Here is a 12,918-nt window from a genome sequence, read left to right on the forward strand (position 1 = left end):
ACCCAGTAAACTGATCCTCTAGATGGCACCAAAGAGAACTTTTGCACGTGGAATAATTGGTAGAGATTAAATCTGTTTAATACTTCTATTGATTTCCTTTACTGCAAAATCAAAACACTGGAGAAATAATAATAATAAATAATAATAATAATAATAATAATAATAATAATAATAATAATAGACGCTTGCATGGTGTGTCATGTGTGTTTGATGCTCTAGGTGTGTGTGTGTTAGGTCAGCTGGTCACGCTCGTGAGCGGCGGCAGACTACTAGACTCCGCACGGTCAGCTGTCGGAAGGGCAGGAACGCGCGACCCGTGACCCTCTGTGGGATTGAGTGGGATGTGCACGGATGCAGCCACGTTTTTCGCCATAAAATCCTCCCCCCACAGCTTGCACTAAAAAGCGTAGCATTAAAATTGCTTCCTCCTGTCCATATATATATAATGCAACCCGACATTATATAGCTTATACCTGGCATTAGAGAGAGAGAGAGAGAGAGAGAGAGAGAGCGCACTGCGACCACGACCTTAGACTACATCATATAATTTTAAATAACCCAGAGACCAAGCTCCCTTTTTAAAGGATTACTTTTGGGGCTTAAAAAAAATCCATACTCTAAATGCAGCAGGATCACTCAAGACATGTTTGGAGCAGAAGATTTGCTTGGCACTGGGGCGATTAGGAAAAGAAGGAACAAATAAATTAGCAATAAATTCTAATAGATTTGTTCAAAACATCGTTCATAAGCTACAAAGTCAAATATCAGTTTGTAAGAGAGCTTGAGGAGTCTTTATTTATATTTATATTTCCCTGCAATCTGTGTAGGAGAAGTGGTAGAGAAAATGGATGGATGTACATAAACCCATGATATTCCTCAGTTAATTCAGTGTGAATTCCAGCAAAGACAAATCTGCCTAAATAAATAAACTATTGCAGATTTATCATTTGCACATTGAACCAGCGTGAGACGAGAATAAAGGCAAGAAACCTTTATCACCACACAAAAACTACAACACACAGTGGAATTCATTTTTTTTGTTTATCCTAGCTGAGGAAGTTGGGTTCTGAGGCACAGGGGCAGCTATGATACAGCACCCCTGGAGCAGAGAGGGTTAAGGGCCTTGCACAATTGCCCAACAGCGGAGTTTGGTGGTGCTGGGGCTTGAACCCCGATCAACAACCCAGAGCCTTAACCACTTGAACCACCACTGCATGGTCTCATTATTATGCAGAAAGTAGCTGTTGAGGGATGGGTAAATCGTGGTTATAAAGAGATACAGGAAATCAAACCCTGTTGTAGCTCATCCGCCTCAAGGTTTGACATGATGTGTGCTCCATTCTGCTTTAATGCTCACCACGGTTGTAAATGCTTCACACCCACAAAACACAAAAAAAATCTTACCTTTCATAAAATAAACAAATAAAACAGATAGCTACAGGATGTCATTATAGTATTCCTTTATTATGTATCTAAAGGTCAGCTTTATAAAACAATAGGTAAGTAAATTATAACAGGACAACTATGTGCTTGAGGTATGACATAAACCCAAGGGCTCTCTGAGGTGGGTCTGTTGTTATAAAATCTTGCCATGTGGTACAACAGCCTATAAAATTGGTTTGGTTTCTAATGGCAACCCATTTCAGCGGTCCTTCACACACCATGAATGATTAGTTCACAAGCACAGAACATGTAGCAATAAGAACCATATAATACACATTGATCTACTCTGTTTGGCCGCTGCTATAAAAATAATACAAAACCTTTATTTTATTTCGAAAGCTTTTATACTTGGCCATGCTCTAAAATGGCTCTGGCACTAATTTACACATCTATTACTAAGTTCCCGAATTCTTCTCCAAAGTAAAGGGAAAGGTGTTTTCTTTTTAAACAGATTAGCTTGTAATATGCGGTAGTGTATGTATTCTTGAATAATAATTTAGATATAATTCCAGAATACTGCAAAATGGTGTGTACAAGCTGTAAGCACTTATGTCTAAAAAGAAAACGTATCACTAACATTTAATGAGTGGACCTACCTCTTTTTTGGACATCCTGTACAGATCCTGATGCTGTATATGGAGGCTATGCATATACACACACCGATCAGGCATAACATTATGACCACCTGCCTAATATTGTGTTGGTCCCCTTTTTGCTGCCAAACCAGCCCTGACCCGTCCTGGACTGTGTATTCTGTGACACCTTTCTATCAGAACCAGCATTAACTTCTTCAGCAATTTGAGCAACAGTAGCTCATCTGTTGGATCGGATCACACGGGCCGGCCTTCGATCCCCATGTCCATCAGTGAGCCTTGGCCGTTCATGACCCTGTCGCCGGTTCACCACTGTTCCTTCCTTGTACCACTTTTGATAGATACTGACCACTGCAGACCGGGAACACCCCACAAGAGCTGCAGTTTTAGAGATGCTCTGATCCAGTGGTCTAGCCATCACAATTTGGCCCTTCGTCAAACTCGCTCAAATCCTTATGCTTGTCCATTTTTCCTGCTTCTAACACATCAACTTTGAGGACAAAATGTTCACCTGCTGCCTAATATATCCCACCCACTAACAGGTGCCATGAGGAGGAGATAATCAGTGGTACTCACCTCACCTGTCAGTGGTCATAATGTTATGCATGATCAGTGTACACACAGTGATATTCAATAGCAACACATGCCTGAAGAAAAAGGGTTAAAGGGTAGGAATTAGGGCCTGACTGAAAGATCTAATAAAATGAGCTGATGTTAAAGGTATAGTCTGTGATTTTGGTATAGTCTTTAGCCACGCCTACAAAAGAATTTAAAGGATAAATGTATAGAACTTGTTGGGGTTTTTTTGTTGCCTGCTTCATTTGCATACTTGGAAGTTTGGAAAAATAATCCATAATGAATAACTGGCAGAGCTGCCTTGACAGAAAATGAATCAACTTTAACCTCCTTAAACTCTGTATCAGTCAGGCCCTAATCTCTTCCTAAACCCTGACTTAACTGTGTCACATCACCAGAATGGAACGTACCCAGGTATCCAGAGAACCTAATGTGACACACACTCGAGTTTAAATCGCATTCGACTTCACATTACAGATGAAAAAGACAGACGCATGAAACCCGCCGGGCCTTGGCGTGGGATTGTCACTGCTTAGTTTGCTGCAGCAAATATGCTGACTACAATGTCTACAGTCTGGACTGAGCAATACACAGCTGCTGCAAGTGTGTGTGTGTGTGTATGTGTGTGTGTGAGTGAGACAAAGACTGAGAGGGAAGCAGGACAGACAATATACATGTGTATGTTGGGAGATGGTACAGACAGACAGAAAGAAAAAGAAAGAGAGAGAGATTAGAGAGGGAGAGATGACCTCAATGGACCCGTCTGTGGCTCGACTCGGGTTATTTTTAGAGATGGGGAGGTGGCTTGGTAGGGCGTGTTGCCCGTGAGGGGGCTGAGAGAGAGAGAGAGAGAAAGAGAGAGAGAGAGGTTAGAGTTAGACGTCACGCTGGCCCTGCGTGGGTGGCTTGGTTAGCACTGTGGGTTTCAGCCTGCATTCCCTGATCGCTGTCTCTAAAATAAACCCCAGTTTAAGTAGAAAGGTTCCCACTTGCTGCTGTTTCCTTGACTGAGAGGAAGCTTCACGGTGTAACGCTCTCGCGTCTCTGGCACTGTGATGATGATGACACAGACGACAGATGCTGTGGTCTTGCTGGAACACTAGTGCTAACAAACAGCGACAGCGATGCTCAGCCTGTACTTACTTCAGTGCAGGGAATGGGAAAAGCCACCCAAAGCGATGTGGGTGAATGTGTGTGTGTGTGTGTGTGTGCATGTGTGTGTGTGTGTTGCATCTGGTCAGCCATCCCCGACTTCTTTCTTCTTCTCTTTGGCCTTGACTGAGGGCTTTTTGGACACCTTTACTTTCTCTTTCTCAGGCTCCAGTGCTGAGTCGTTCTCCCTCCTCGATTCTTTCTTCGACTCCTTCTCCTTGTTCGGCTCTTTCGAGTCCTTCTTGATTTCTTTGAGCTCCTTCTCTAAATCCTTCTCTTTCTTTTCTTTTGATGAAACTGTGTATGACATAAAAACAACACGTTTGAAAGAACGTTGAAAATCAGATCAAATTATTATTTTTTGAACAATTCAGATAGCAGTTTCTTTACACAATTTGGATGTGAAAACGTTTTCAGTAATACAAAAGGAGTAATAGATGTACATTTAATAGATGATGAATAAGATTTCGGAATAAAAACAGCATTAGGAAAAAGAACAACAAACGATCAAATGTGCTTCATTTGCTTAAAAGTTTTTCCTCCACATTTATCCAAATTCAACACATTTCCAGTTTATATTCTAAATTAAGCAGGTCTAAAATTAGTCTATTTAAATGTAAAAAAAATATTTCATTTTATATCAGTTTCTATTGCAACATTTCTACATATTATTATTATTATTATTATTAATAATAATAATAATATTATTATTATTATTATTATTATTATTATTATTATTATTACTACTACTACTACTACTATTATATTTTTTACAAGTTTTATTTTTTACATTTAATGTAAGAATTAATATTAATAATACATGTTTTTAATTCAATTTTTCTGTAGTATCTGAAATTTTTTGCTGTTCACAATTTGCTCTTGTTGATCAGACCTGCTGTATAAAATGAAGGTGTATGAAGGACAACGCAAGGTGAATTATTTCTACTTGCTGTGTGTTATCGGGTGTCGAACCGCGGCTACCTTTAGAGGTCAGAGATAACATTGAGATTGAGGAATTTAACCGATTAAGACGGACGCAAAAAAAGTTCTAAGGATAAGTGTGCATATGAATTTACAAACACACACACTCTCACACACACTCTCACACACGCACAGAAGCAACAGTGCTCACACACTGAACATAAAGTTACACAGTAACATCAAATTTTTTATGCATATGCTTATTGTTGTACAAACACACACACACACACACACACACAGAGTTTGTAGAATGCAGTTGTGTGACTGTGGCCTAATTAAGCCGGGGTCTGCTGTCAGCTCCCGTGGGGAAAAGCTGCGAGTTTGGCCAGTCTCTCATTCTATATCTCTATCTCTCTGGACCCGGAGGCGCCAAGTGCGCAGGTGGGAGGATTGAGATTCGTCCCGGGGGGTTAAGTGTTCTCTCTTTGGGGTGTGTGTACAAGTGCTGGGCAGTATCACGGGGTTAAGGGCATGATCCCTTCGTGTGCATCTGATTCTGACAGACATTTCTCCTGCCTGCTGTGAATGACAGAGTGACAACAGCACCTGACTCATAACAAAAGAAACGTGAACACACACACACACACATGCTCAGGTTCCTCTCAGCAGCTGACTGGCTCACTGATTAGGTAAGAACAGGACCGTCCAGTCCCAGCGATCACTTTTGCTTATTTATGTCTAGTAAAGCGTCCTGTGTGTTTTCCAGAGTGGCCGGTTTTAAAGAAATCTCCTCTGGTAATGTAAACATCGAGATTACGTTCGGACCGAGAGAACTTCTAAGTGCTCCCATATGACGGAAACCTCAACATGCAAATAAGCTCCCGTGCGGCCGCCAAACCAAAACAAGGGGGCGAGATAAGAAGAAATACATACATGAAAAACTATAGAGAGGCTCGTAAAAGAAAGCCGCACGGGCAGCACAACAAAGCGGCACGTGTGATGTGAGGCGGAAAAGCACTAATAAAGTTGGAGTCTATATATAAGCAGAGGCGGCTTCAAGAGCCAGTAGAGCCAGCGCCAGGCCAGGCACAAAGCAGCCAGACCCTTAGATCTTTTATAGCTAATTAAAGCTGCAGTATGTAACTTTGTTAAGCAGAAAGAATAACTGTATTTGAAATATTGAATCAAAAGAGTTTTTGAAGCAGTAGAGGAAAACGCTCGAGTACATGGTGACTGTAGCAGGTTATTCTGAGAAGTCTAAAACATGAATGCATAAATTTAAAGATGAGGTGTGTGTATGTGCAGTGAAAGGAATTCTTTAATGCCTCAGCATACCAAGACATTTTGGACAATTTCATGCTCACATCTTTGTGGGAACAGTTTGGGGATGACCCCTTCCTGTTCCAACATGACTGCACACCAGTGACCAAAGCAAGGTCCATAAAGACATGGATGAGCAAGTTTGGTGTGGAGGAACTTGACTGACCCCACAGATCACCTTTGGGATGAATTAGAGTGGAGACAGGGAGCCAGGCCTTCTCGTTCAACATCAGTGCCAATTCCCATAAACACACTCCAAAACCTTGTGGAAAGAGTTGAAGCTGTTATAGCTGAAAAGGGCGGGCCAACTCCATATTACATTCACGTGCATGTAAAGGCAGGTGTCCCAAAACTTTTGGCAATATAGTGTAATGTTACTTGATTTTAAGACCTATGCTGCGTTCACACCGCCACCACTTTTACACCTCGTGATACTCAGATTGCTCTACGTTAGTCCCACTGGATGTCTCATACCTTAATAATATACTGCTGGTTGCCATGGTTTCACCGGTCTAAGAGGGTATCACAACTAATTCTCTACAGAACGTTTTGTCAAACTTTGCAACAGTTATATAAGAAGACTTCTCTTTAATTTCTACCACTTGTCTGTGTGTGTGTGTGTGTGTGTGTGAATGGAAATAGAGTTGGCAGTATGTCACAGGTCACAGGTTAATCCCATGCTGTCAGGTAGTGGCAGGTCTAATCCTCACAGCTAGTGTTGGAGTGTATGAGCGCACATGAAGAGGAAGCTGAGGTGTGAGTTCACAACAGAAAAAAAGAATCTGACAACAATTAAGCAAGGATTACAAAATATCTTTACAATAAACTGCAAATAGTTCAGAAGGTAAAAAAAATAAAGTCTGGAATAGGTGCAAATTTGTCAGGAACCCCATTTCCTGTCCCTTTCCCACATTCCCTTTTTCCTACATCAAGCTTGACGAGTTTATAAAAATTCAGATTTTTTTGCCGTTGAATATATAAATCTACAATCATTTGACGTAGTATCCTGAACAGTTACTCATTCTGACATATACATTCACATAAACAATAACGTGGCATCTGATGAATTAACACACAACCCCAAACAATGTAAAACACACACACCACACACACACACACACACACCCCAGACTAAACACAACCTCCGATTAGTGTGTATCTACAGTACCAGTGGAACATCTTCTGTGTCACCTCACATGTTCTGGGCATGTATGAGCTTCAAAGTGACTGTCCTGAGAAACGTGTGTGTGTTTGTGTGTTTCTTCTACAACACAGCGCTATCTCATCAGGCACCAGCACTCGAGCACACACAGAAAGAAGGACAGCGGTAAACAGTTTGATAACGCTGGCCGAGGACAAAGCGCGTATCGGCGTTTCAAAGAGTCGATTTTCCGCTCAGGTGGGTGTGTGAGACTCTGACGAGCGTAGACAAAACACACACACATGGACACACAGAGAGCCTGCATGGACCTCTGGACTGTTCGATGTGGGAGGCTTCTGCGCTTCTTCCCACTGTTTTTATAAATACTGTGGCTCTGCTGGCCGACTCTCGAACACTGAGTGTGTGTGTGTGTCACTGTCACTGGCTGTAAGCTAAAAGTGGAAGCCATGGGAATCGGCCGGTCAGTGTGTGACTGTGTGAGAGTGTGTTCTGTGAGATTCGACTCGATCAGTAGATTTATTTTATATTAATTTAATACCCTTGCAGTGTAATGTAATACTATAACATTCTTACAAATAAAAATAAAAACATCAAATTTTAGACAAAACTATCTGGGGCAAACCTAGACTTTTTACAGGTTTTCCCAGACTGCTATCATTTTTCACACTATGAGATCAGTATTAGTAACAGAATTTCCACTGAAAATGTTAGGAATCCCTGTTTCTTAAAGAAATATAGCAAGAAATCTGCCCATGTGCAGAAAGATTCAAGCATATAAAACATGTCTGAAAGCAAGGTAACGGTGCAGAGTGGGTAAATTTCATTGCTGTGAATTGTTTGGCATAAGATTCTTCACTGGAAGGTGGAGATGAAGCTGGACGCTGATGGAATCAGGGGTTTTTCGTGTTCAGATGATCAAATTGCAGCACACATTCAAAATTTTAAGACACAAAACATTTATTTTCACAAACTGCTCTCGGAACAGGGCCATGGTGGATCTTCGGAAATGGGAATACACCCTGGATGGATGGGTTTGCAGTCACAAGTCAATCACAAGGCCCCATGGATACACTCTCATTCACAGATTGGAGTGATTTAGAAATCACCGATCCATCTTCTTTCAAGGTAAAACACGAAAAACTCCAAACAGGCTCAGGACTGCTGAATCTGATTTTGGGGCAGTGGTTAAAACTCTGAGTGTGTGATCAGAAGATTGTGTGTTTAGATTCCAGGACTGCCAGAGACAGATGCACCTTTCCCAAGAGGTGACTTTTCATTATGGATAGAATAGAAGCCTTTATTTGTGACATATACGTCACAGCACAGTGAAATTCTTCCTTTGCATGTAGCAACTTTAGAGCACAGGGTCAGCCATGATACAGTGCCTCTGGAGCGGTAAGGGTTAAGGGCCTTGCTGAGGGGCCCAACTCGCTAGGCCAGTGCTGGGGCTTGAACCCCGATCCTCTGCTCAACCCAGAGTAACACATTTTACTTGGCTGCTGTTGTTAAATCTTTGATTGGGATCAGGCAAATTCGAAACCCATAATAAAATGCCTCTGCTATCTGGGTGGGAAAGATGGATTCCTGTATTTCCACCTCCAGGCAATGTAACATTAGTCAACTGTGTGCATCTGTGAGCTCATGTATACAGAATAGGGCAGTCCTCGGATGGGTGGGAATTGGATATAAATAAATTAGCGAAGTAAATTGGGTCAAAAAAAAAAGAAAGAAAAGAAAAACGTAATATGTTTTCTGGAAAGAAAGCCACAGCTGTAAAGTTCCAATCAGCAACTGATTAACATGTTCTTGGTCAACCATTGAGCAGATAGAGTAAATAAAAAGAATATAATTATTATTCCGCCTGGAGTTTATATATACGGATCTCCTGTGTTTTTCTTAGCGTAATCTTTTCTATAAGTACAATTCTGTGATTTTAGATCAACACCAGTTGATAGATCCTGATGAAATCTGTTTGGAAGTCCTAATTGCTTACATCATGACTGTTTGTAAACAACAAAATGATAAATCATCATATGTTGGCCGGTGGAGTGGGAAGAAACGTTCGCCGGGGTCTGGTGGCATCTGCAGCGAATTGTCTCAGACGGGAATTGTTTACATGCAGTCAAACTGAGGCAAACGGAAAAATCACAGAGCGTGGCTTTATGTTTAAGGGTTTAGGATCTTTCACATTTTCACAATTAACTTTCCCACACAGGGAAGCACATACTGCAGATTATACCCCACCTTTCACCGTACTTACGATCCCTGTCTGAAGTAGTATCTGTGACGGTAAACAGCACAGGAAAGCTCCAGGTGTGGAATAAGCGAGGGATAATGAAGTGAATCGACTATTGTGAAGGACTTGGGAAAAATTCCCTTCATTTTTATTCACTGTAAATGGGAGGGATGAGCTTGTTGACGGCGACTAACTGGGATTTTTTTTTTTTAAATGAAGGATAGCAATTCACAATGGCATGTGCCAAAGCCAGACGACTTGTGGTTTGTGTGTTTGGGCGGGAGGCAAGACTGGGGTGGGTGGTGGGGGTGCCGGCTGGGATGGAAAGGAGAGGATGTATGGATGGAGACAGACAGAGGGAGAGAGAGGATGGTTACAGCGGTTAGCTTGTTGTGCTGATCTGGTTTCTTAATACTATTCCTGCCTCTGGAATGCAGGCGTGGGGGTTGAGGAACCCAATCTTGCTGATCCGTCTGTGTATTCTGGTGAAAGCTTCTCCCAATGGGTAATTAACTCGAATAAAGCTCTGAGCATGCAGGAACGCACACCTGCAAGATGCAAACAATCGAGGTGCACCAGGAGGAAGGACTTTGCGCAATCTGTGTTTGCTCTGGCCGCTCTCAGCTCGTGCTCGAGGGTGTGGTGCGAGTGTGATCATTCCCGTGGTCAGTGGAGATATTTTCTCTCTTCTTGTCAACGCCCTGGTACGCAAACGTCTCCCCTTTGCACACTCGCAACTCTGGTCTACTGTCTCGGGGTTTGCAAAGTCTGCATTCTACCCACATAGAGCTCGACCACATCTAAGACGAGTTAATTCAAGTGGTAGGCCCCGTGGACACATGCATGCACACCAAATCTTAAGTGTGTAATCACGCAGGCTGACACACACATTTGCGAGGCAAGCTTAAAAACAGTGTTATATTTTAATGTTTGCAGGAAAGCACACACACACTCAATATGTCGGGCTTGCATTTGAATTTGTGCACAAAGAAACCACACAAAAAAACACACAACGCACAAAAGAGCCACACATGCTCGATTTCTCCGGTGCTAAGCCGAAGCGTTCTGCCTCTGGAAAGCCACAGGCTTCCTTTGTTGCGGCAGCGTGTTTGAAAAATCGCTGCAGGGAATCCAAATGGGTTTTTACCACTTTGCTGCTTCGCACTGGCAATGCGTCTTCTCGTAACCACCAAGCAACCAATTTCACAGAATTCCAACCACCGGCACACAAAAATATGCATGTCTGGGTTTACAAAAATGGGAAATTTTTTGCCCCCTTGTTCGCATATTTCAGCTTCGCTAAAACCTCAAACAGGTGCTGTGAGCTGTGACAAAAAGTCCCGATTATTTTAATCATGTCCTAAAATGAATACTCCATGCATTCATTTTTTTGTGTGTGTTTGTGGCTGGACATGTAGGCGATGGTTGCCTCACAGGGTCGGGCTGGATTTTATCACTGCAGGCGTTATTTCAGACCCCGAGGCAGCCTCCTCCCTCACTGTATCCTAACAGAATCATAAATCTGCTAGTGGTTCTATCCTCCCTCTCTCTGTATCTTTCTCTCCATCTCTCCCTTTCTCTCTCGCTCTCTCTCTCCGGTGCTATCTGTATTACCCCTGGGCTGTTGGATGGTTTTGTCAAGAACACCTGCTCCACTGAAAAATATGACGTGTTCTTTCTTCTAAGGGAGTAGAAGCTTGATGAAAATCTAAAAAAAGGAAAAAAAAACAAGCCTTTTGAATCCACAAAGTCCCCTCTGCTGTCATGAAGAATTTCTGTTGTCTAGACCTATTTATCTTTGGGTCTTACACTATACAATACCCTATAATCATTGTGCAAATAAAGCAATAGACAAGCAACAGTCTCTAAGATGCCTGAGAGTCAAGTAGCTTGATCTATCTGACCCATCAAGTTAAATCCACCTTGCGTGGAAACATTTTTCGGTTGTTTTCAAAGGCACTGTTTTGATTCTGCTGTTTCCCACAGTGTCAGATCGGCCTTTACAATCTAATGTTAACTTCAGTAGCTATGACAGGCATGTCATAAAGCACCAGATATCATCACTCGACTAAATAGGGAAGGAAAAAAAATGAAAGTCTTATTCTTGGCCAGACGGACGATTTCTGTTTTTGGTCATGAATGTAGCGGCAGCTTGCAGGTCAACCTTTGCCAAAGACACTTTATAAACCATGTGGCCTTCTTAAATGAGCGAGAGGGAAGAAAAAAAAGGGCAGGAAATAGTTTAATGTAGAATAGAAACAAAAGGGACATTATGTCAGGAGAAAATCTGAGAACGAATATGACTTCTTTCTTGATGTTTTCTCTCGTTGTATGATTACAGCACAAGTTAGAACCCTTGAAAGGGCTATGATGCAGTGGTCCATTTTCTATGCTAACATAAGACCTTTGCAGAGCGGACAGGATTTATGACCGAAATGAACCTCTGGCACCTGAGATGGTTTAACTGCGATTTAAAGTGTGCCATAATTCATAAGTCTACCGCCTACCAAAAAACACCCAGGCAAGAATTGCAAGATCTGCTTCTTAAAGGACATTCTTCAGAATGTGTATACGTGTATGGTGTTCCTCAGCAAAGCGATTAGAATAAAGTCTCTGCTCGATGACAGGAGTGGTGTCGACATAAGGTTTAGCCAGGCGGGAGCTCAGAGTCATTTTAGATAAGACAAAATAGAGCTGAGGTACTTCCTTGGATGTATGCGCTCACTTATTATACCATCCATCATCCCAGTTTGATCAAATCCTCTTGTAGACATGAATAAGGCTGTCACTGGGCCAGACAGATAGACTGGACTAATGTGGCCCCTCATGACAGGTACATTGTGTCTCCTGATGTGGGTGGGAGGGTTAGTGGTAATGGCGCTGGCTAAGGAGATGAGATTGGAGATTCCGCAGCAGATCATGCAGCTGTGAAAAGGCAGGAATGTCGGGTTCAAAGCTGAAGACCGAAGATTTCCATAATACTCCCTAATACTGATCTTACTGACTGGTCATGACAGAGATAGAGTAGGATAAAGGTTCAGATGGACCTGTGAGTGTGAATATTAGCATCTATATCATCAAATACAAATACACTGTATAGGCAAAGGTATGTGGACATCTGACCAAACATCTCATTTCAGATTTACTACTCCACTCTTCTTTCCACTAGATGTTGGAGTGAGGCTGTTGCCATTCAGCCACAAGAGCATTAGTAAAACCAGGAACTGATGTCTAGCGAGGAGGCCTGGGATGCAGTCTGCATTCCAGTTCATCCCAAAGGAGTTCAGTGAGGGTTGAGGTGAAGAATCTGTTCAGGCCACTCGAGTTCGTCCTCACTAACCTCGTCTTCCAAATCATGTTTTCGTGGACCATATTTTGTGCACAGAAGCACTGTCAAGTCGGAACATGCTTGGGCCCTGTAGTTCAAGTGAAAGGAAATCTTAATTCCACAGCATACAAGGACATTTCAGACAATTCCATGCTTCTATCTTTGTGGCAATGGCTTAGGGAAGAAG

General features: G+C 42.2%; 1 protein-coding gene across 3 annotated transcripts in view; it reads right to left on the bottom strand.

Moving 5' to 3' along the window:
• Nucleotides 1-1,443: 1,443 nt before the first annotated feature.
• Nucleotides 1,444-12,918, bottom strand: part of bbs9 (Bardet-Biedl syndrome 9) — a 110,125-nt gene continuing 98,650 nt past the window's right edge. For all 3 annotated transcript variants that reach the window (XM_058418108.1, XM_058418106.1, XM_058418107.1), the window contains one exon: nt 1,444-4,061. In XM_058418108.1, coding sequence (XP_058274091.1) covers nt 3,850-4,061 — 212 coding nt within the window. In that variant the 3' untranslated portion in view covers nt 1,444-3,849. The remainder of the gene's footprint in view (nt 4,062-12,918) is intronic.

Source organism: Hemibagrus wyckioides, linkage group LG20 (genome assembly GCF_019097595.1).
Source record: "Hemibagrus wyckioides isolate EC202008001 linkage group LG20, SWU_Hwy_1.0, whole genome shotgun sequence".
In the NCBI taxonomy this organism is placed as follows: Eukaryota; Metazoa; Chordata; class Actinopteri; order Siluriformes; family Bagridae; genus Hemibagrus; species Hemibagrus wyckioides.